Genomic DNA, 23974 nt, shown 5'->3' with positions numbered 1-23974 from the left:
AACAGATAGTTCACACAAAAACGGATAGTACCGGACTGTGCAATGGCAAGGGGGAAAAGTACGCGCCTTCACCGGCCCCAGATACTACCCCGAGTTGCCAGTTAGGTAACACAGGAAGGTGGACAGCTAATTAAATTAGCTCGACATGTCAAGGCTCATTTCATCAATTATTATATTCTCAATTTCTCTCAAGTTCTGTTAACATTATTTGACAACTGACTCGGTACCCCTTATCAATAATCAGGTCAAATACAGCAGTAATGATAAGGAACGGACTCACCGAATTATTGCAGATTATCCAATTAGATTTTATGATGATTAGCAGTACGGATTACACCTTTGTGAAATCGCGCTCACATCACCACACCCTCAAGAACCGATAACTCAGTGATAACACTCACCTCAACACTTTTTGAGCAACCGTAACACGGAACTGTTAAATTCGTCTTAATCGGTACGCGTCCGTTTTAAAACTGAAATCTTTATCCAGGCCTTTTTAGTTACACCCTCTCAACAGAAACACAGCCAACCAATCAACCCCAATCTGGTCTATTTTTTTGGGTCACACATGTGGTTTCTGTTTTCGCCTGCGACTGCGATAATCTCAGATTTGTTTCGCTCAAGTGTAAGTCGCAGGACCACCTGCACCCCTGCACCGCAAGCTATTAGTAGGCTTGTGAAAGGACATAGGCCATTCCCCAGTTTCTGGGAAATATGTATTTTTACGAGCCCCAAATTAGCATGCAACTCTTAACTGCATGCTTTTACACCCCAAGTATAAAAAAAATATGAAGAGAAACACATGTTAAGTACAAACCTATCTTACAAAATGTTATATTAAACTCGAGAGTTAGGGCTTTAACACACTCGAGAAATTTAGTCCACTCGCTCCTTCGTCGCTTGTGACTAAACTTTTCGCTCGTGAGTTATATGCTACCTAACTCACTTGTATAATAAATAACTATTAATTGATACCCTGAGCAACACAAAGGAGGTCAACTATTTTCATTCGATATTATGCATTATGGCAATATTGAATTAATTATTTGTTGGTTTAGCGATTGGGTCGAGAAAAAGTAATATACATTATGCGGGAAGTAACGGGTTAACCCTGTCTCCCTGGATTTCCAAACTCTCTCGCTCCGCTCGACATGGTAAATCCTGTTTACTTCCCCTATAATGTAATATTCTATAAACTGCAGTTCTAACTTCATTAGTCTTCATCAGTACAGAATTTAGTACCTGTTTCAGTATTTAACTTTATATCCAAACAAACTACCGTTAGCGAGATATAGACGTCGGTAGTGGCCGATGTGTTGCATTCTGTCGCAAATGTTACGTACTTAAGAGCAGGTTTTACTCAAGCATTCATTCGTTTCTCGAACTGTGAAGTCAGTGAATTCTGAGGGACGTAAACATTTTCGAGGGGAGAGGTGAATCTTAATCACAGCGTACACAGAAAGATTCAAATTAGTTCGTGTACCGTCGTCGAGTTGTAACACTCCACCGATTATATATATGACAAAAGTATTTCAAAATACGATATCGTCGTGTCTGTACTTTACGTTTTAGGGTGAGAGTAAATGTGAGCCCCCGCTTAGCGTCTTTCCTCATCTGACCTGAGTGAAGGCGACCAGAAATCGGCTTGCATTTTGTCCGAAAACATGCGTTCTGTTTTTTCGTTTCATAGCAACATTTTGTAATTTACAACGTCGCAATTTTATATACACAGTTACGAAACATTGATCTTGCTGCCCCCGTTTGAATTTTTCAAAGGCGTCATTTAATTGCCGAGTTACAAACGCTTCTTTGAAGCCATTTTTATGTGATTTTGTTGATTTTTATTGCAACAGTTATTTATCAGATTTAAAAAATTCGAACGTTGGCAAAATGCCACATCCTTTGACAACACTCAATTCAATTTTCAACTATTTTTAACCATTAATAAATCAATGATTCGAAAAATCATAACCAATTGCACGGGCTACTTTCCGTGTGGGTAAAACCTCCTCTTAATAACTGGCCCAACCAGTGCGTAGTGGGTGAAAATATTTAATTCCTCCGCATGCTGGATTTAATCCCGTTATCATTGACGTTAAGGTTAAATCATTTTAAATAAAATACAACCAGTGAAATATGCTGTACCCATGAGTCCTCAGGAGATCGAATTTAATTCAGTTATTATAATCTTTAGCGGTATAAACGAACGGAACGTTTCGGTGCATAGTTTTTAATTGATATTAAACGAAAAGACAATTTTCCAATGTTCTAAAAAATGACCTATAAATTAAATACAGGAAAACCTAATTTGTGAACATTCAAGAAAACTTTCATTTAACAGATTTAAAAAATTATCGTTAACTGGAACAAATAAGGAATGACAACAATTTTACGAGAAATTGTGCAAGATTCATAAAACCCTCAGAGGGCTGACCTTTTTTTCGCTACTGGCAACACAGAGAAAAATTCTCTCGCATAAAGTGGGTTGTTTATGAACTTTGTTAGCTGCCAACATAAAGTTGGCCGCACAACGGAACTGATAAAAAATATGGAAAATGAAATGAAAATTATAAGTGAATTTTTTGGTAACACAGCATGCAGATCTAGATTTTGCCGTGAATTAATTTATTTTTTGCTCTCGTTAATTGTGATCCTCAACCGTGGCAGATTTTCATTAATAAAATAAAACACAATTTTTTTGCGACAAATGCCGGCAATTATTTTATTATTGTATGTGATGTATTTCCTTGTTTATATCTAAAATTCTCTTTTCCTTAATTATATTCATCATGTGTTTAAGAGGTATTAATATATACAATTATACTGCAGAAATTCCGAGATTCAAAAAACTATGGGACACAGTGCTCCAGTGGACAAAAAGAAACAGATACTGAAGAAAGTGAATCAGATCCTGAACACCTAACCACACTTAGAGTAGAATCTTCGAGTCATTTAAACGTCAACCGTAAATTAAGTAAGTACCTTGTTAAATTTGAACTAGAGCTTATTTGAAAGCAGAAGTACACAGCAATAAAAGAGCGCAGATACCAGTATTTGAAACAATATTCAGTGCGCATGAGCACTACTTTCACAGAATCAGAGGCGTCGAGAACGAACTTCCTTTACACTTTGGACCTGTTTTGTACGTTCTTATACTAACGCGAGCAACGTGCAAACCCCAATAACAACACTAATGGTCCGCCACTGACTCGTCCATACTCTTCGCCCATTTTCGCGCTTCGCGCATTCATCCCTCCCACTCGATGTACTTCTGATTTCAAATAAGCTCTAGTATACTGCTCCTTTTTTCTTTTCAGTTAATTAATAGTTTTCCGTCATTTTTAACAAATCAAACTTTGTAAAATTTTTTTTTTGTTCCTCACTTGTAAACATGAATTTATCCAATAATTGTATTCAACATGAAAATGTCTCTTAACTTGCCAGCCTGCAATAGTATATTACGCAACGTGTGGGGTAAGAAGCCAATTACACACGAGTAGAAAAATTGTGCGCAAGGCGAAGCCGACCCCAATAATTCCACGAGAAGTGTAATTGGCCTTACCCCCGAGTCGCGTACCAGACTGTTTCTACGACTCCTTCTCCCGCAACCTTGCATTTTTTCTGATTATTAATAAATCACATCTAAAGTTGAATTTTAGATGATTTTTATTAAAACATTGGTAACATTTATAATAAGTAACAACGCAAATAGAACAAAAACGACGCAAAAAGAACAAAGAACAAAAACAATTTTCACAAATTATTAATATTATTATTATTACTGTTGTTGTCTTCTCACAGACCGTAGTCCAATTACGAGAAGATCTTAACTAAGATGAAGTTTGTATACCGATTACTCTATTTTAAACCAAGAGTGAGACCAGGGGCCTATTCCACCATTCACTTTGCAACTTTGCAGTTTACACTTTACACTTTTCAAACGTACTTTGCGTTCCACCACACCCATCATAATTTATTAAGGTAAAGTAAAATGAAAAGTGAAAAGTATAAACTTTACGTTATGTTTTCTAATTTTCTGTTCCACCATTATAAAATTTTAGAACGTAAAAGTGCAAAATTTACTCATTTTGCAATTTAGACGCAAAGTGGTCTATAAACCTTGCGTTGTCAAAGTGATTGCAAAATGATAAGAAGAATATTGTTTTCAAGCGATGAATCTAGTGAAAATGAAGATGAAAGACCACCAAGGCGAAAAATATATAAAGAAAGGGTACATTTTACCATTGAAAACGACTTTGATTTTAAAGAAGCATTCAGGTTAAATAAGGTACAAGTGAAGTATGTCTTAGGCAAAATCGGAGCTAGGTTAGCCCCTGCAAATAGAAGAAACCATGCTCTAACAGCGGAGCAGCAACTATTGTTGACACTACATTGGCTAGGGAATGGGGCCCAGATGCATGGGATAGCCATCATGCACGGCGTAAGAAAATCGACAGTTTGTCGAAGTATTAAGAAAGTTGTCAACATCATCATTGATACAATGTTTCAAGAGGAAGTTAGCTGGCCAGACAATACACAAGACATTGCCATGGAATTTTTGCGCAAAGGTGGATTCCCATGTGTCTGTGGATGTGTTGATGGCACCTTAATAAACATCGATAGCCCTTCTAATCATGAAGAAGTCTACGTTGATCGCTATGGCGATCATTCATTAAATGTCATGATGATATGCGGCCCAAATAATTATTTTTATGCAGTTAACGCAAATTGGCCTGGAAGCGTCCACGATTCCAGAGTCTTTCGAAACACCGCAATTTATAGAAGGTTTGAACAAGGATGGAGGCTTTTTCCAGGAGCAGTCATTTTGGGTGACTCAGGTTACGCAACACGACCGTGGTTGATGACTCCTCTCCACAGAAACCCTGGTGCCGAAGATGAAAGGCAATACAACAACGCCCATAAATTGACACGGAAACTGGTGGAAGATTCTTATGGGATACTAAAAGAAAAATTTCCGTGTTTAAACCACCTACGGGCAAATCCCGAAAAGGCTGCACGGATTGTACTGGCATGTGCCACTTTGCACAATGTTGCAAAAATAATTGGAAGAGAAGAAGATCACTACCCTAATCGCGAAGAGATGAACAACGATAACCCAGACGAAGATAATATGATGCAAGAAAATAACAGCCGGTAACTTGATTATCAATAAACTTTGCAAATTTTAAATTTTGAACGACTTTCCGCAAAGTACTTTTCAAGTCTTGGTGGAACAAAAACATTTTGCACTTTTCAATTTCTGAAAAGTGAAAAGCGCAAAGTGCAAAGTTTTCAGAAATGTTGGTGGAATAGGGCCCTGTTATTGATTTTATTTATATCCTTTTACTTATCGCAAAAAATGTCAAAATGTTGGTTTATTTTGTTATAATTATAACACATTCTATAAACTGTAGAGAATTTATAAATATCAATGCTCGGCGTAGGTAAATAAAAAGTGTTACTGTTTCTAGTCGTCCTACGTGACGCATCGAAGGGTAGCTTATTAAGTAAGTATTCACAACAAATTTCTCCATGTAAGAAAGTGATTGAAAACATATTTCTTTTGTCAATAAGCGATCTAACTTTAAACTTACTAAGTAAATCATCTTGACCCACATGTCTAACCGGATAATTTCCCTCCAACTTGCAATGTGCATATTTCAGATATTTCCTCTGAACCTTCTCAAATTGGTTTACATATTTTTGTCTGAATGGAGATCATATTGTGCTAGCATATTCTAATTTGGTTCTTGCTAGTGTCATATACAATTTACTTAAGATAGATAAATCACCAATATCTCGACTGTTTCTTATGATAAAACCAAGGACCTTAACCGTAGTTGATACTATTTTGTTATAATACTAATGAAATGTTAGTCCGGTATCAAACGTAACTCTCAAGTCTTTTGCATATTCCAAGCGATTTAAAACCACCCCATTGATTCTGTAATCATATAATACCACATGATCCTTATTTGTAAAAGAAATTATGTAGAATTTATCCGTATTTAAGTCTAATGCATTCTTTGTACATCAAGAAAACGCTTTAGAAACATTATTTTGAAGATGGAGAGCATCCTCAGTGCTATCCACCTTCAGAAAAAGTTTCATATCGTCTGCGTATAACAAAGTAGGAACAATAAGTTTATCCACAATATCATTCAGATATAAATTGAACAACAGCGGCAACACATATCCTTGTGGAACACCAGAAAACGCAACAAAGGGTAGAAATATGTTGGAGCTGTGATGATAGATGATAGCGGAGAGGTAACAGCGCTGCTAAAAACGAAGCAATGTATTTCATTGGTAGCATGTATGCTGAAGAAGGAACCATCGCTTATATAAACGCTGTTACAAGCGCTGCAAGCGATGTAGCAAAATTTTATGTTTTCTCCGCTTTCATCTATGTATAATTGCTTAAGTCAACTGTACAAATTCGGTATAGGGTGTTATTACTATGGCAACTGCGCTGAACTGAAGTTGTTTATATAAAATTTATAATTTATTGCAATGGACGTCGACAAATTTATTACTAACTGACACATCCGTCACCAATTTGTCAAAAACAACATCTCAAAATAAGATCCCAATTATACCACAAAATAGTAATAGTAGTCTCTCAAATACACCAGAGACACCAACTGACACATTTACTAAAGATTTATTAAACAAAACACCTCAAAATAAGATCACAAACATAACACAAATTACCAACACACTATCAAACAGATCCCAGACATTAACTGACAAATCACTTAACAATTTATCAAGAACAATCCAAAACCAAATTAACATCACAGATAATCTACAAAACACGTACTACAACACCGAAGACACATTAATCAAAACTGTAAACAACAATTTTAAATTTCACATTAATTTCCAAAATGAAATTCAAGACCAATTTAAATTAACTTTCGAAACTTGTTCTAAATTAAAACCAAATGATAGACATTCACTTCCCCGCCAGTGTTATTCTAAAAAGTTTCTGGCAATTGTAGAAATAATGAACTCGTTAATTTTACCAAAATATCTCACAAACTCGATCTCTTTTGAAAAACTTCATACAATTATCTACTGTGCAGCCTTAACTTGTATTCAAATTAACACATGTAAAGATAACATAATAAATACAAACACCAATCGTATACCTTCCACTCCTCATTGGGAAACACGGTTAAATTATAAAATTAATAACATTAGAAAACAACTAGGTCAAATACACAGTACCTTAGAGGAGTTAAAACACCACATATCATGACATGTATGCATTCGATACTGACCAACAATAATTTTCATCAAACTGATTACGATGAGTACAACACAGCACTATCCCAAATTAAAGATACCCTATTACAAAAACTTTCCTTATATAGCAAACGACTTAAAAGATACAAACAATCACATCTCAGAAAAATTCATTACACAAAATTTTTAAAGAACGAAAAACTATTCTATCAACATTTAACTAATTCAAGCAAAACTCAATTATCCGGTGAACTTCCAAGTTCACAGGATGTAACAACATTTTGGTCAAAACTTTGATTTCAAGAATTTGAATTTAACCAATCTGCCAAGTGGATTCCTCATATATCCCATAAACTATCCACAGTTACACCAATGAATGATCATCAGATAACACTTGCCGAATTAATAAACACCATCAATAAGACACACAACTGGAAATCGCCAGGACCAGGCAAAATCCATAATTTTTGGATAAAAAAATTAAATTGTGTACATATTCATTTATTACATCACTTAAATCAGTTCCTTCTTGACCCATCCTCCTATCCAACATTCTTATGTCAAGGTGTAACATACCTAAAACCTAAAGATAACGACACAAAAAATCCATCAAAATACAGACCTATCACATGTTTACCGACAATCTATAAAATATTAACCTCATGCATTACACAAAAAATCTATCAACACTGTTTTAACTCTAACATCATTAATGAAGAACAGAAAGGATGTATTAAAGGATCCTTTGGTTGCAAAAAGCAATTAATCATAGATTCCATCATCTGTGAACAAGCTAGAAAAGAAAACCGAAACATATATACTGCTTTTATTGATTATAAGAAAGCTTACGATTCTGTCCCTCATTCCTGGCTATGCAAAATTCTGGAATTATACAAAATTGATACTAAAATCTGCACTTTTCTCAAATCTTCCATGGAATTTTGGAAGACCACCCTCCAAATAACCTTAAATGAACAAACAATTCAGTCAGATCCAATAATGATCTGAAAAGGAATTTTTCAAGGCGATTCTCTTAGCCCGTTATGGTTCTGCTTAGCAATAAATCCCCTCTCCGATATCCTGAACAGCTGCAATTATGGGTTCAATATAAGAATTAACAAACAAAGAGAAAACAGAATAAGTCACTTGCTGTATATGGATGACATAATAGTATATTATTAAACTAGTATAATAATATACTATTTTTTCTACTTTGCATCTGATCGGAAACAAAAAATTAATAAAAATTCAAGGTTATAATTTAGGGCCTTTTAATTCGAAAGGTTAGTTGTAGCGTTGTGGCCAACTTCACAATGTCAAAATTTGACATCTAACCACCGAACACTAACAATCTAACCTAAGTTTGCCTCAAAAAATGGAAGAAGGGGGCCCCACTTCTTGCACGCCACCTGAAATACAGTTTAACAATTGATCCCATTATTAAACTGTTTTCGGTTTAATAATGAGGCCATTGTTAACGCAAAGTAGAAAAAAATATATGCAAGTACACAAAATCAGTTAACAAACCTATTAAATCTGACTCAACAATTTTCCGATGATATTGGTATGTCTTTTGGTATTGAGAAATGTAAGACCCAAACAATCAGAAAAGGCGTCCAACACCAAGTACCACATATAACCCAGAATAGCGAAATAATCGAAGCCCAAGAACGAAACGATACATACAAATACAGTAAAACCTGTCTATGCCGGAATCGCGCGGGTCCAAAATTTTTATCCGTCTTAAACAGGGTTCCGGCTTTTACAGGAAACCCGCCTATGACGGAAAGTAAACCTCTATAAAACGGAAATCAATTTTTATTAAATTGAATACATAGGTACTGTTACAACCCAAAATACGGGCTGCACTCGACCTACGCTATTTTTCCTACGCGGGCGGCTTACCAATGCTAAGTGTTCCGTATTCACCTGGGGTCGGGAGGAAGTAAAGAAAGCTTAAAATTAACAGTTTAATTATCTAGGTTCTAGGTTAATTAACATTAGATATTAAGGAAATATACTAAAGAGTCTGTTGAGAATATCACTTCCTCAAGCAATACGACCTACTTGCTAATTACAAAATTAATCACTTATCTGACGTCCGATCGTCCGCAGGACGAGGTCTTCTTTGGTGAACCAAGATTTCTTATCGCGCCTATTGTTTAATTCACTCCAGTAGGAAAGTATGGTCTGAACCTCTGCTCCGCTGCTCGCACTGGTTTTGGTATTCGGCCTGATGGTATGGCCGATTACAAAATGGCCGTCGCCGCCATCTTGGTGAAGTGATTACCAGGAACTCTCCAGCCTTACTCACGAAGGTGAAATACTCCGTAGTGTTGCCGTTACGTTGCGTGGTACGCGCTAAAATACTCGCATCGTTTACAGGGTCGCGTTAATACAGGTGGTATGTGAACATATATTAAAATATGTTACAGTACATATAAAAGAATTATTTGAAATATCGTTTATTGGTCTTTGCTTGTTCGGGCATTGAGATATATTTTCCATTCTTGTTCTCAACTGCAAAAAGGTTGGCTACACTCTCACCGCTTTGCCATTCTTCTCTAATTTATTTTTGGAGTATGTTTTATAATTTGATACACTTGCGTTTTTTGCAATCGAACTTGTTGGAAAGTTCTTAAACACTCAAATTTTGCTGCTCGTGTACATTAATTAAATCCATTTTGCTGTTATTATTGGTCTTTTTTTGGGCCATTGCGAACATACATATAACCACGAGAGACACCAATTAAATGAGAATTGAGAACAGTGATTTCCTATTGACAAAAATGCACCTGCAGGTCTACGAATTGAATTACATATTTTTCGTAGAAATCCTCAATTTTGTTCACGCTTCCGTTTTACACAGAGTTGGGTGCATGTATTTTGACACGTTGGGACTTACAAACATTTTCCGTTGCCGCATTATGCAGTTTCCGGCTTATACGGACCAAAATACATTAAATTGGGTATTTGAAAAAACGGGACTGCAGAAAATTTCCGCGATGAGCAGTTTTCCGCCTTCTACAGAGTCCGGCATAGAAAGGTTTCACTGTATCTGGGTTTCTGTCAATCCTCCCACATCAATCATACCAAAACGAAAACACGGTTGAAAGATCAATACCTAGCGAGATTAAAATTAATTTTGAAGACACAGTTAAATGAAAAAATTTAATGAAAGCAGTAAATACATTTTGCGTTCCACTGCTAACATATTCTTTTGGAGTCATTAAATGGTCCAAAACTGATCTTGAAAATTTAAAGATCGCAACAAGGAAAATCTTCACACAGTATAGAAGGCATCATCCAAAATCGTCGATTGAAAGATTCTCATTACCAAGACAGAATGGAGGAAGGGGTTTCCAGAACCTAGAAAACTTATATCAGAGACAAATCTCAGATTTGAAGAAGTATTTCTTGAAACGAGCGGAAAGAAATGAAATGTTTCACACCATCACAAGAGCAGATTTGAACCACACACCCTTAAATCTGTTGAACACCGAAGAAATCCACACCCCCCACACAATAGACAAAATAATAAGTGGGCTAAAACAAAAACAACTACATGGAAACTCATGTCAATAAGAAGATGTCATTGATTTGGTTAAAAAAGTCAAGTTTGTATGCCGAAACAGAAGGATTTGTGTTTGCTATTCAAGACCAAGTAATCCATACCAAGGATTACAGAAAATACATCATCAAAGATCCGAACATAAGAAACGACTGCTATCGCCTCTGCAAAGCAAAACCTGAAACGATCCAGCACATAATCTTTTCCTGCAGCATCCTAGCACAAACTGACTACAAAGTTAGACACGACAACGCCGCCAAAATCATTCACAAAGAATTAACACTTATGAACTTAATCGAAGATACGACACCCTATTACACTTACATTCCATCTCCGTTCCTTGAAAATAACAAATACAAATTATACTGGGATCGCGCAATACTTACAGACTTAAACATTACAGTTAACAGACCAGACATCATACTTATCAAAAAACACACGAGCGAAGCCATTCTCATTGACATTGCTATTCCTAACACAAACAACATTATTCAAACATACCACACCAATATTTCAAAATATCTACAATTATCGATAGAAGTGAAATCCATGTTAAATCTTAAAAAAATTTCAATTCTACCCCTAGTTATCTCTAATGTAGGTGTAGTTCCAAATAGCTTAGTTGAGAATTTAAAGTCTTTGCATTTGAATGATTCAATAATTGTCAAAATTCAAAAAGCTGTTTTGTTAGGAACATGTCATATTGTTCGTAAGTTTCTCGAACAGTCTGATCATGTCAGTCAGATTAGATTAGCACCAGTAGGTCAGAGTAGTGTAGGTCATTTTACAAGTGATGCGCGGATAAATGATCGGTAGTTACGCTAGACTTTTGGGGATGGGATGAGATTAGAGAATAATAGCAGACTAATTTGTATGCTGTAATTCTAGAATCTCGAAAGTTGTTTTGCTAATCTAATCAATGCATATCATTACTTGGTCTTAGTACCCGTAATGATAGAAGTCTTGCCTGAATGCCGGTCATTTCCGGGTCAGTGGTGGGTCTTAATAATAACTTTATTATTCTACAGGCTATTGCCCATTTACAGAACAACATATAAAAAACAAAAAAAGGATATAAAAAGTTACAGTTTAAAGAAAGTATCTCATGTTGTGCATTACCGCAATTTATTAATTATAATTTTCAGACTACTGAAAAATATATCAACATCTTCGCCCATCTCGTTATATGAGGAGCACATAAAATATAACGGTGTTCTCTTCCCATATTTTGTCCGGCATTTTGGTAGATAAAATGTCTGAGTCTTTCTAATGTATTTCGATGGCACATGAAATTTCACCTCCGCTAGTATATCTGGTGTATCATTAATAGAATGGATGGTCTTGTATAATAAAGAGATTGCTGATGCTCTTCTTCTCTCTGCAAGGTCCTGCATGTGGAATCTGGTTGTTAATTGTGTTTGCGGAAAGCGTTGGGGGGGGGGGGGTATACGTTGTCACAATTTTAAAACTCTTCTTTGAATCTTTTCAATTGATAATTTATGACATTGGTCAATGGGAGACCATACGACAGAACAATATGGTTAAATTTAGTACATATTTACCTGACTTTTCTTTTCGCAAAAGCCGTTGTTAGACATTCCCTGAAGTCATTGTATTAGTTACTAATGGCATCTCCTTTGGGTTTTCAGGTAAAAATAAAAAATAGGTCAATCTAAAATGTAAAGAAAAATTCTGGAAAGTATTGTGGCATTAGAGACACAAAATTTTGTATGAATGGACGGAAGAGCCTTACGAACCTATTATTTGTGATTTGTCAGTGTAAAGTTACATACTTAAATAGACAAACATTGTAGTGATTAGTGTTTATTATTTAGTTAGTGTAGTATTTAGGTTAATTTAGTAGTTTTTAGAATAGTAAATACGTAAGTGGTAGACAGATATATTCAGGAATATGGGACATTCATTCCAAGAAAAGTCTCAGCATTTTTGGTAAACGCAAAAGTAAAAAACGACTGATTACTTTGATCACCTTGATATTTTTCAAGAGTTATAGTTTTCGCTGAAAATGGACTGTCGTTTGAGGCATTTTATTTTTTATTTCAGAACGTTTTTTTGAAAATGCAACATGGTGTCTTAAACATTTTTATGTTACGAGCATATATATACAGGGTGCCGCATCCAAGTCTGGATATAGGGAATTAACATGGCAATTGGTTTTTATTTTATAATATCTCCCCAGATCACTTTAAAGCTATTATTGAGTGATGCCTTTATGGGGGTCGAAGAGGGCTATCGGCCAGTATTTTTTTCAAATCGTTGCATCGCGCTCATACACTGTAAAAAGGTTTTAAAAATCGTATTTTGAAATTCGCGCCCGATCCGAATTGTCGCGAAGTGTTCGTCGTACTGTCGAAGTTCGGCGATCGCGTGTTTGAATTAATCATGCAAAATCCAAATGTCAAAACGAAATTAGAAATTATTCTCATCAGAAATCAACGAAAAGTCAAACTGAATTATTTTATCCAGTGTGATGAATTGATGATTTATTGCAGGTCAATTTAAACGGAATAAATGCACAAACTGCACAAAATATTTTATTAGGTTATGCTATGTTCTACTGCGATTAGATGAAAAAGCGGGGGCCGGCATGTTCTTCAACGGTTAATTTAATTAGTAGGTAATTTGGATAAATTTCACCCTTTTTTTTGGAATCACTAAAGATTGGAAGTCAATTGATTTTACATTCGTTAAGCAAGGATGCAATTTTGCCACCTGGAAGCATGTTCGTTACAAGGAATTTTTGAGAGAGAAATGTAGAACATTGATTCATCAACAAGGCTGATGGAGAGTTTTTGAGGAACATTTGTTTTACTGACGAATGTTCATTTGGTCTTAAGGGAAGTTATAATCGTCAGAACGATCAAATTTGAGCATTACACAACCCTCACGTGGTCCATGACCTTCGTTATCAATGGCGTGCAATTGTCAGTGTATGACTGGGGTTTCTAGGACATCATGTCATTGCACCTTTTTTCATCGAATCCGGATTGAATGCTCAGAAGTAGGAAAATATGCTAGCTCAGCAAATACTTCCTGGGACTCGAAGGGTGCGGCATCTGCAGCAGGTCTTTTACATCCAGGACCAAATCTCCAGCCATACAGCTCGCATAATTGTTGTTTATTTGAACCAGTATTTTTCCGCAATATTGGAATGGAAAGTTTGCACCGCCCCATTGGTCTGTGCAATCGCCAGATCTAAACCCCTGAGAAATTTTTTCTTTGGAGATTTCTTCACGACCATCTGCATTCAGACAAGCTATACAAACAGAGAAGCGCTGAAACAAGCAATCCAGCAATATTGTCTTCAGATCTCAACTAAAATGCTGATCAACACGCGTAGGAGTTTTGAAGATCGGCTTACTTACTTGTACAGCTGCTGAGAGCAGTGTTTTTGAGCAATTCTTCAAAATAGTGCAATACTTTTCCAGATTCGTACAATATTTCATTACTTAATTCATCAACAATTGTTACGTTTTGTTATTTATAGTTATCTAAATGGGTCATTAAAAGGTCCTCTTCAAAAGGGCCAGCTGTTATGATGGTAAATCTTATCATCACACAATAAGAAAAGCGGGCCCTCGATTTTTCATCTAATCGCAGTAGAACATGGCATTTTAATGAGATTTTAGTAATAAAGACTCGACCAGCACCAGCAACATAACCTAATAAAATATTTTGTGCGGTTTGTGCATTTATTCCGTTTAAATTGACCTACAATAATCGTCATATTGGATAAAATAATTCAATTTGAGTCGTTCAGTGATTACTGAGTGAGGCAGCGCGAATACATTCCTAGCTTGATGGCTCCCAGAAAATGTCACAATACTGCCGATGGGCTTTGATGGGGTTTTGAGGAAGACCAGCTGCTCGAAGTCTTCATCTCGGGCTTTTTGGATACGGTCTGAGTGTAGTTCGAAATGGCTCGTTTGACGGGGTCGCGCACTATGACGAATGAATGGATCAATTTGTGCATTTATTCCGTTTAATTTGTCCTACAATAATCATCACACTGGATAAAATAATTCAGTTTGAGTTGTTCGTTGATTTCTGATGAGAATAATTTCTAATTTCGCTTTGACATTTGGATTTTGCATGGTTATGGTTATTGGAAAGACGCGATCGCCGAACTTCGACAGTACGACGGAACATTTCGCGACAAATCGGATCGGGCGCGAATTTCAAAATACCATTTTTAAAACCTTTTTACAGTGTATGAGCGCGATGCAACGATTTGAAAAAAATACTGGCCGATAGCCCTCTTCGACCCCCACAAAGGCATCACTCAATAATAGCTTCAAAGTGATCTGGGGAGATATTATAAAATAAAAACCAATTCGCATGTTAATTCCCTATATCCAGACTTGGATGCGGCACCCTGTATATGTATCGCACTCCTCTTAAAATTTTGTTCTGAAAAATTTCAGTTTCACAAATGCGCAATGATTAAAGGTGCTGTAAACTACCCGAAAACTTAAACATGGGACCGGTTTATAAAATTCATATATTTTTAACACAACTTTATTAAAAAATCAGAACGTTTTGGTGGTGAACCAAAATTCAAAGTATTAAAAAAGGCTACAGAAGCCTGAGACAATACGATATAGCGCCGATGCTTTTGTTATAAATTAATAGTTAATTTTTCATTGTCAACTTAAAAATGCATTAAGCTTATTTGGGAAACAAAAAAGTTATATTAATCTGCAGTATTTCAAGTTACTAGATTGGTTACTTGAAGCATTTTCAGTATTTCAAGTATATTCAAGTACTTGAAGTATTTTAAGTATATGCAAGTACTTGAAGTAATGTACTTGGATTATACTTCAAGTACACTAGGAAACTACTTGAGACTTGAAGTACTTTTAGTAAAAGTAAGTACTTGGTACTTTACTTGAACACTATTTCAAGAAGTACTTTGTACTTGGTACTTCAAGTACTTTTGTTGAATACTTTGATCAGCTCTGCTAGTTGTACTTGTAATGACATTTTAAATTGTGTGCCTGTGTGTCCCAGCTGATGGTAGGGAACTTTTTATTATGGGTCGCGTAATATGTTTTGGTAGGTGTTTCTTTACGCAATAAGAGAAACTACATCACTTCATTCATTTTTTTAATATATCAAAAATAAAATCAAAAATGCATACAATTTTTTAACATTCAACAGATGTAGTGTAAAATCTAGATGTTCTGTTTTCCTATACTAATATTACAATTATTAAAACGTATGAAACTTAGTAACTAGTTTTCATCACTTAAAGAAAATGTTGGAAACATGAATATTATTAATATAAATCTTTAACAAACGGTACCTTAATTAATTCATCTTTGATTCCTTGTTAGTTTTAATGCGGTCTCCTGCCTTTGCTAACCATTTAGAGGCAGCCAACTCAATGTCCTTTTCGGTCCATGAATTTCTTGTAAACTTCTTCACAGCAGTTACACAGCATTAACTAAATATAGCAGCCAAAATATTTTTTCCATATACATATAGTACTATATGTTTCCCAGAACTGGATTTTCGAAAACATACTGATCAAGATCTTTTAGATCAGTCAGATGAAGAATATCACAGAGGCGTCACTGCTTTAGTTAAAATTCCTAACGTAAAACTGGTCACAGATATTCCATTGGATTTTATGCATCTCATTTGTTTGGGAGTAGTAAAAAAACTTCTTGTATCTACATGGTGTTTTGGACATCCACCTAATAAATTTTCCGCAAGAAATCTTGAATTACTTTCTAAAAATTTATTATCGCTAAGAACATATATACCTTCTGAGTTTCCCAGAAAACCGCGCTCATTGAATGAAAGTAAACGTTGGAAAGCTACAGAATTTAGACAATTTCTACTTTATACTGATCCACTTGCTTTAGAAAATTGTCTTCATCATAAAAAATTTGAACAATTTCTTACTTTGCACGTTGCTATCAGAGTTTTATTGTCGGAAGAACATATAAAGAAATTTATTGATTATGCAGAATTGCTTTTAAAACATTTTGTATCTACTTGTAAAATTATATATGGACCGCAGTTTTTGTCTCATAATTAGACAGCGGATTTCTGTCGGGCTACGTCACGATTATAGGTGGGGACGCGCTGGATCGCCGGGACTCAATAGCGGGTGATAGATATAATCACTAAATTTAATCGTCACTTATTCCATAAATACAATTAACGATTTATTAATCAAACGGCTAAGTAAATGAGAACGGGAATTAACAGCAGAGTGTAACGAAGCAGCGTTATTCTAATCTCAAATAAACGAAGTGCAGCCCGTAACTGCAATGAATTCCCATCCCGTACGAGCCGTACTGAGTTTGGCCTTGCCTAGCCCGACAGAAATCCGCTCTCTACTCATAATGCACATAATTTACTGCATATTACAGATGATGTAAGGCGGTTTGGAAGTCTTGATAAATTTAGTAACTTTTCCAGTGAAAATTATTATTTACAAGTACTGAAGAACTTATGGGAGAACAAGCATCGATGAAGTAATCAATCTATAGCGTTGTGAGGACAAGCTGCGATGATGTAATCATGATAACGACGATAATAACGATGACAACCGCCTAAGGGAAGAAATTAATTTAACCCCCCTGCCAATTCGCAGTATAATGAACTTTGTTTAACTTCCGTAAATGAACTACGAGTATTAGCAATCTTGTGTGAGGAATTATGAAGTGTTATAATGTAACACTTACGTATATGCATCCAGAAACCTATTCGTAATACAACAACAAGGTGTTTTCCTGACTAAGTGAATTTCATGAAATCTTCTAGCAAGTGGTTTATTTAAATAATCCTGATTGTTAACTTGAGTTTGCACTAGCTGACGATTAAGAAAAACTAATTTGATTGGTGAATTTACAAACAATAAAACAAATTTATAGCACGTGTTTCGCGTTGAACAGAAGTCCGTACTTTTTCGATTAAAAGGCCGCAAGGATTAACCGCGCGGGTTGGGAGAAACTGTGTCAATATAGAAATTACGATTGATTGTCGTTAAACAAAGGCTTCCTCCTTTTTGTTAACTACCAAAACCAACTAATTTAAACTAGCTCTTACCACGTGTTTACACTCACAAAAACACATTTAGACTGACGCGCCGCCATGCTGCTTCAGTCTACCAAGCCGCCCTCTATCTCTACCAAACTGCCCTCTATCTCTACCAAGCCGCCCTATAACTAAAACATGCAGAACTACCTTAGTGCCTGGGGCACTACATCCATTAACCTCAACGTGCATTAAACCCAACGTGCATATTTGGTTGCCTATGTTTAACAATCTCTTTTTGTGATTGAATTTTTTTTTTTCAAATTCAAATCATTCAAATGTGATTTCGCGCCGGTGTTATTTAATTTCAGCGCGAAAATTTTGATTTAAATTCGGTCACCACAACTTTGTATTTTTTTTTATAATGTGAAATATATTTTGTCCCATTTCCGGAAGGGGCCACTGACCCTTTTGGGCATATGTCTAATAGTACTATAGTATAGTACTAACTGGCCTCAAAAGATTCCGAAAACATAACGGCAGAGCAATATATCGGACCTCTCTGTCTCTCTGTGGTACCAAACAGTACTGCGCATGCACTCGTACTTGGTTGATTTGTAGTGGATAGCGTGACTGGATACGTTTTGACATTTCGTACTTTCGCTTCTATTTTGTGTACATGCGCACAGACCCTCGGTACTCTTATAGACAGAAAACAACATCCTCTGTCTCTCTCTGTCCGTGAACACCGTTTCTATGTTACTTCTGAAGAGTTAGCAATATAGTACTATTAGATATATGCTTTTGGGTCTCTTTATCTGTTATTGTAAATACAAATGTAAATTCAGTACTTCTGTAACCGTCCTGTATTAAACATCGAAACCGAACGCTGTCTATTATTTCGCACACAACAAAAGAAAGGTCCTTCGAGCAATATGAAAGTACAATTCGGGACTCATCAAAACCATACACGGTCGTATCAACTGGATTACAAAAAACATTGGTACTACGAGCCGAGTTGCAGAAAACATATTTCATTTTGAACAACATTGGGTTTACGTAATAAGGGATGCAATGTAATACGTGAAGTTGTACGGTAATAAATAAAATCCGCATAGGAAAGATAAATGATACTAATTAGTGTGATTTTTAAAATCATTGTTTTTCTGCATTACATATTTTTAAATTGTTGGTGTTCAAATAATACATAAAATTTAACAGATTATTTGCAAACTGTAATGTGACAAAATATAAGTAGTAATAACAAACTAAGTTTATATGGCTGAACCATGTATAAACAAAAAAAGAGAAATTGGTAATAAACGAGTGTCTAACGTGATAAAGAAAATTAAACTGCAAAATATCAACATAAAATTGAACGAGGGTGAGCCGAATGTGAAAGTCTGTACCTGCCATCAGCTATTGCTATTGTAATAAAAGGGATAATCCCCTGCCGAGTTCTCCGCCCTGACCAGGCTTCTTACTGACAAATACACGGCGGGGTTAATAAACTAATGAAAGAATAAATATCTTTCTGAACGAGTACTGAATCATCTCTCAAATATTTTCAAATCCGACCTTCCACTTTAGCAGGTACGTCAATGAACCCGATCCCCTTTGGGGTACTCGGAAGGTAGAGTTCCCTCAAACATTTAAGGCGTTTACACCAATTTTACTCCCATTATAATTCAATAGGCCGTCACAGCCGGATGTCTTAAACCCGCTCACCGATACCTACCTGAAAAGGCCTTCTCTGGTAAAAGCACAGGGCAGGACTGAGTTTTGCATTTACCGACAACTGCTCCTTTCGATTTTTTTATTTTAGGTAAAAACAAAGTTACTTTGTACTCAATCATTTTTTATTACAGCAAATTAGTTAGAATTTTGACATACACAGCTATTTATTTATTAACTACTACTGCTTATTTATTGATCGAAATAGACACTGTCATCATCACTCCACTCTTCTAAATTAATAATTAACGGTTTTATCAACCGTGCCCTGTACTAATCTTTTCCTGAATTTATTCTTCAAGAAGGCACTGTGTTTTGTAGCTTCTGCTACAAACCGCATTTCTACTTACAAATATATTTATGTTTTCGGATCACCGGCAAAATTTTTTGCTACAATATTTCGAAAAAAATTTAAAAATTAATTGTTACAAAAATACTAATTAAATGGCCTTTTATTATTATTTTTTATTTATTTGTCACTATTTAGTAAGACATAAATAAAATAATTACAAAAAAAATTTTTTTTCTATGTATTTTTTATTAGAAAAAAATAAGCTCGATAAACCTGTTTTTATAATTTGTAAATAAATTTAGTTGTGTTATTCATTTATTATAGACATGTTTTTCAAATTTTCGAGGAAATGGGATGACTGGTTCTTAATTTGACCAATAAAAATTGGTCTAAAGAGTTTAGACAGTACTTCCCTCGCTGTCGGAAACTTGACGACTGCATGCCTATTGTATTTTTTCTCATTACATTTTTGTAGTGGGAATTTAAAAAAAAATTGCGATGACGTCATCAACATTTTTCAAGGACACGTGTATCAGTTGGGATAGATGTAGTGTAATACTAAGAATAAAATTATTGTATTCCCAAATTTTCGGGAAAGTGAATTGGGTCGTTTTGAATATTGATTTGTTATAATCAATAAAATAACGAAACAATTTACTCACGTATACGGCGCCGGTGTGTAATATGAGAGGCAACTGAAAATCGTTTATGTATAAGCATTCTTAATTTAAGATGACAAGCGTAACAGCATAGGTGAGAGTCAAACAGAGAAACTGTAAACAAAACGACCATCGGTTTTATTGCTTCGACTTCCGCTTATTATATAAAATATTGGGTTTTATTTTAATTTTTGACGGTGGAATTCACAATTGGTTGATTATTATCAACATGTCTATTCCACATTCGCGGAACCTAGCCAGCGCACAAAACAAATGCACGTCTGTAATGTTAAAGTCGATGTAAATAAGCGTGCTAACCTTATGTTTCAACCGAGTTTTTACTTTAAAAATTTTGTGTCTACCAAATTGGGTTGGTCCAATGTAATACTAATAATAAGTGTTGCCTTTAATTTAATCAATAAAATAAATTGACTTCATTAATTTTTTTGAGCCACCTCTTAAGAAAATCTAAAAAATATGAATGGAATGATAAATCACAAGTACAAACTCATCATATTTTTTGCATTTTAGATAGGATTTATTCAGCAAAATTTAAGGGTGACGTCATCAATTTTTTTACGAGGGATGAACAAATACATTTTGAACAAAAGTTTACCATGCTTATAATAACTTTAAAATATCTCCAAGATTTCAAAGCATTCGGTTTTGTAATTCCTGATTAAATCGATAAAATAAATTCACGCATTCATTAATTTTTTTGAGTCACTTGTATATGCAAATCCAAAAATATGAATGGAGTGATAAATCACAAGTACAGACTCATCATATTTTGTACATTTTAGATAGGATTTATTCAGCAAAATTTTGGAGTGACGTCATCAATTTTTTAGGGGGGAAGAGCAAATACATTTTGACAAAAAATTTACCATGCTTATGATAACTTTAAAACATCTCCAAGATTTCAAAGCATTCGGTTCTGTAATTCCTGATTAAATCAATAAAATAAATTGACGCATTCATTAATTTTTTTCATCACCCTGTATATGCAAATCGAAAAAATTTGAATGGAATGATAAATCACAAGAAGAGACTCACCATATTTTGTACATTTTAGATAGGATTTATTCAGCAAAATTTTGTGGTGACGTCATAAATTTTTTAGGAGGGACGACCAAATACATTTTGATCAAAAATTTACCATACTTATGATAATTTTAAAACATCTTCAAGATTTCAAAGCATTCGGTTTTGTAGTTCCTGAGTAAATCAGTAAAATAAATTTTGCGCATTCATTAATTTTTTTGAGTCACCCTGTATATGCAAATCCAAAAAATATGAATGGAGTGATATATCACAAGTACAGACGCATCATATTTTGTACATTTTAGATAGGATTTATTTGGCAAACTTTTGAGCTGACGTCATCAAGTTTTTGGAGGGGATAACCAAATATATTTTGACTAAAGATTTATGATGCTCTTTATAGCCTTAAAACATCTGCAACATTTCAAAACATTCGGGTTAGCAGATTCAAAATTAAATTGCAAAATGTTGTTTTATAATTTTGATTTTTTTTCCAAAAATCTGGACGTTTCGGGTAAAAACTGAATTCGGAGTCGTAAACTACATGTGTAGGACTATGTTATTTTAAGACCCATTTACTATGTACAATTTTGAAGTGACGTCATCGCATTAGTGGTGGGGATGATTAGACAAATTTTGGTTAGCGTTTTACCATCTACATGATAATCCTAATATAAGTACAAAATTTCACAACAATCGGTCCAGACGGACAGACGGACAGATGGACAGGCAGACGGACAGACAGACGGACAGACAGACGGACAGACAGACGGAAATGGGAGACCTATTTCTTCGTATTCTAGGGGTCATGAAAGATCGAGAAAACGTAAAAGTAGAGAGTCGGCCGACGGACTCGATTACAATACTTCCTTTGCTTACGCTCGGGAAGTAAAAATTTGTAATGAAGTCATCAACATGGATAATACTAGTCACATCACAAAAGAAAAGTAGTCGCAGCGTATTACCAGTGCAAAAAAAAAACAACGAGACGTATATCAACTTGGATTGGTGCAATGTAATACTAAAAAAAACCGTATTGAATTCACCAAATTTTCTGAAAAAATGGAGTGAGCCGTTCCTGATTTAATCAATAAAATAAATTGACTCATTCATTATTTTTTTTGAGACAGCTCGCATAAGCAAGTCTAAAAAATATTCATGCAGTGATAAATCACAAATATAGACCTATCGTATTTTCCACATCTAAGACAGGATTTATTCAACAATATATTGAGGAGACATCATACATTTTTTAGGGGTGATGAACAAATACATTTTGATAAAAAATTATCATGCTGTTGATAACTTTAAAACATCTCCAAGATTTCAAAACATTGGGTTTAACAGTTCCTGATTAAATCAATAAAATAAATTCGTGCATTCATTAATATTTTTGAGTCACCCAAATATGCCAGAGATGGTAAATTACAAGGACATTCTCATCATATTTTCTACAATTTAGATAGGATTTATTCGGCAAAATTTTGAGCCGACGTCATCAATTTTTTGGGGGGATAAGCAAGTGTATTTTGATTAAAAGTTTATTATGCTTATCACAACTTTAAAACATCTGCAAGATTTCAAAGCATTCGGATTTGCAAATTCAAAATTAAATTGCAAAATGTTGTTTTATAATTGTGATTTTTTTTCCAAAAATGTGGACCTTTTGGATAAAAACTCAGGACGGAGTCATAATCCAGTGTTATTTAATACTATTTAAAACCCATTTACTATGTACAATTTTGAAACGACGTCATCACACAATTGTGGTGGGGATGATTAGATAAATTTTGGTTAGCGTTTTACCATCCACATGATTTCCTAATGGAAATACAAAATTTGACAACAATTGGCCCAGTACTTTCGGAGATTATCTGTCTAATAAAAATCGGGACAGTAGGCACAGACATATTCCTGCATGTGTAATTTAAGAATCCGTGGTGACCTTTCACGCTAGAGATCCACATTTTTGTGAAAAATTAAAAATTGTATTTTACAATTTAACTTTGAAATTACAAAAGCCAAAGCTCTGAAAACTTGCAAACGTTTGAAGGTTATAAAAAGCTTAATAAATGATTACTCAAAATTTACTTATTTATGACCTCCCCAAAAAATTATGACGCCATATCATATAATTCTGCCGAATAAATATTTTAAAATTTTATAAAATGACATGCACCTGCATGTGTGATTTATAAATCTGTGTTGAGTCTTTACCCTTGATTTACCTATATATTTGAAAAAAAAATCAAAATTTTCTAACAATATTTTACAAATTAACTTCCAAATTGTAAAAGCTGAATACTGTGAAATCTTGCAAATATCTTAAGTTTATTGGAAGCATGGTAATCGTCAATCAAACTTTGTCGATCATCTTATAATCTTGCAGGATAAATGTTCTTTAAATTTATG

General features: G+C 34.8%; 1 protein-coding gene across 7 annotated transcripts in view; it reads left to right on the top strand.

Annotated features, from left to right (window-relative positions):
* Dscam2 (Down syndrome cell adhesion molecule 2) overlaps positions 1–23974 on the top strand; it is a 956598-nt gene that overhangs the window by 843318 nt on the left and 89306 nt on the right. For all 7 annotated transcript variants that reach the window (XM_064064644.1, XM_064064647.1, XM_064064646.1 and 4 more), the window contains one exon: positions 2830–2974. In XM_064064644.1, coding sequence (XP_063920714.1) covers positions 2830–2974 — 145 coding nt within the window. The remainder of the gene's footprint in view (positions 1–2829; positions 2975–23974) is intronic.

This window comes from Zophobas morio, unplaced genomic scaffold (assembly GCF_036711695.1).
Source record: "Zophobas morio isolate AGI-343-1 ecotype UQ-CSIRO unplaced genomic scaffold, CSIRO_AGI_Zmor_V1 ptg000024l, whole genome shotgun sequence".
In the NCBI taxonomy this organism is placed as follows: domain Eukaryota; kingdom Metazoa; phylum Arthropoda; class Insecta; order Coleoptera; family Tenebrionidae; genus Zophobas; species Zophobas morio.
This window is presented reverse-complemented; position numbering and strand designations above follow the sequence as displayed.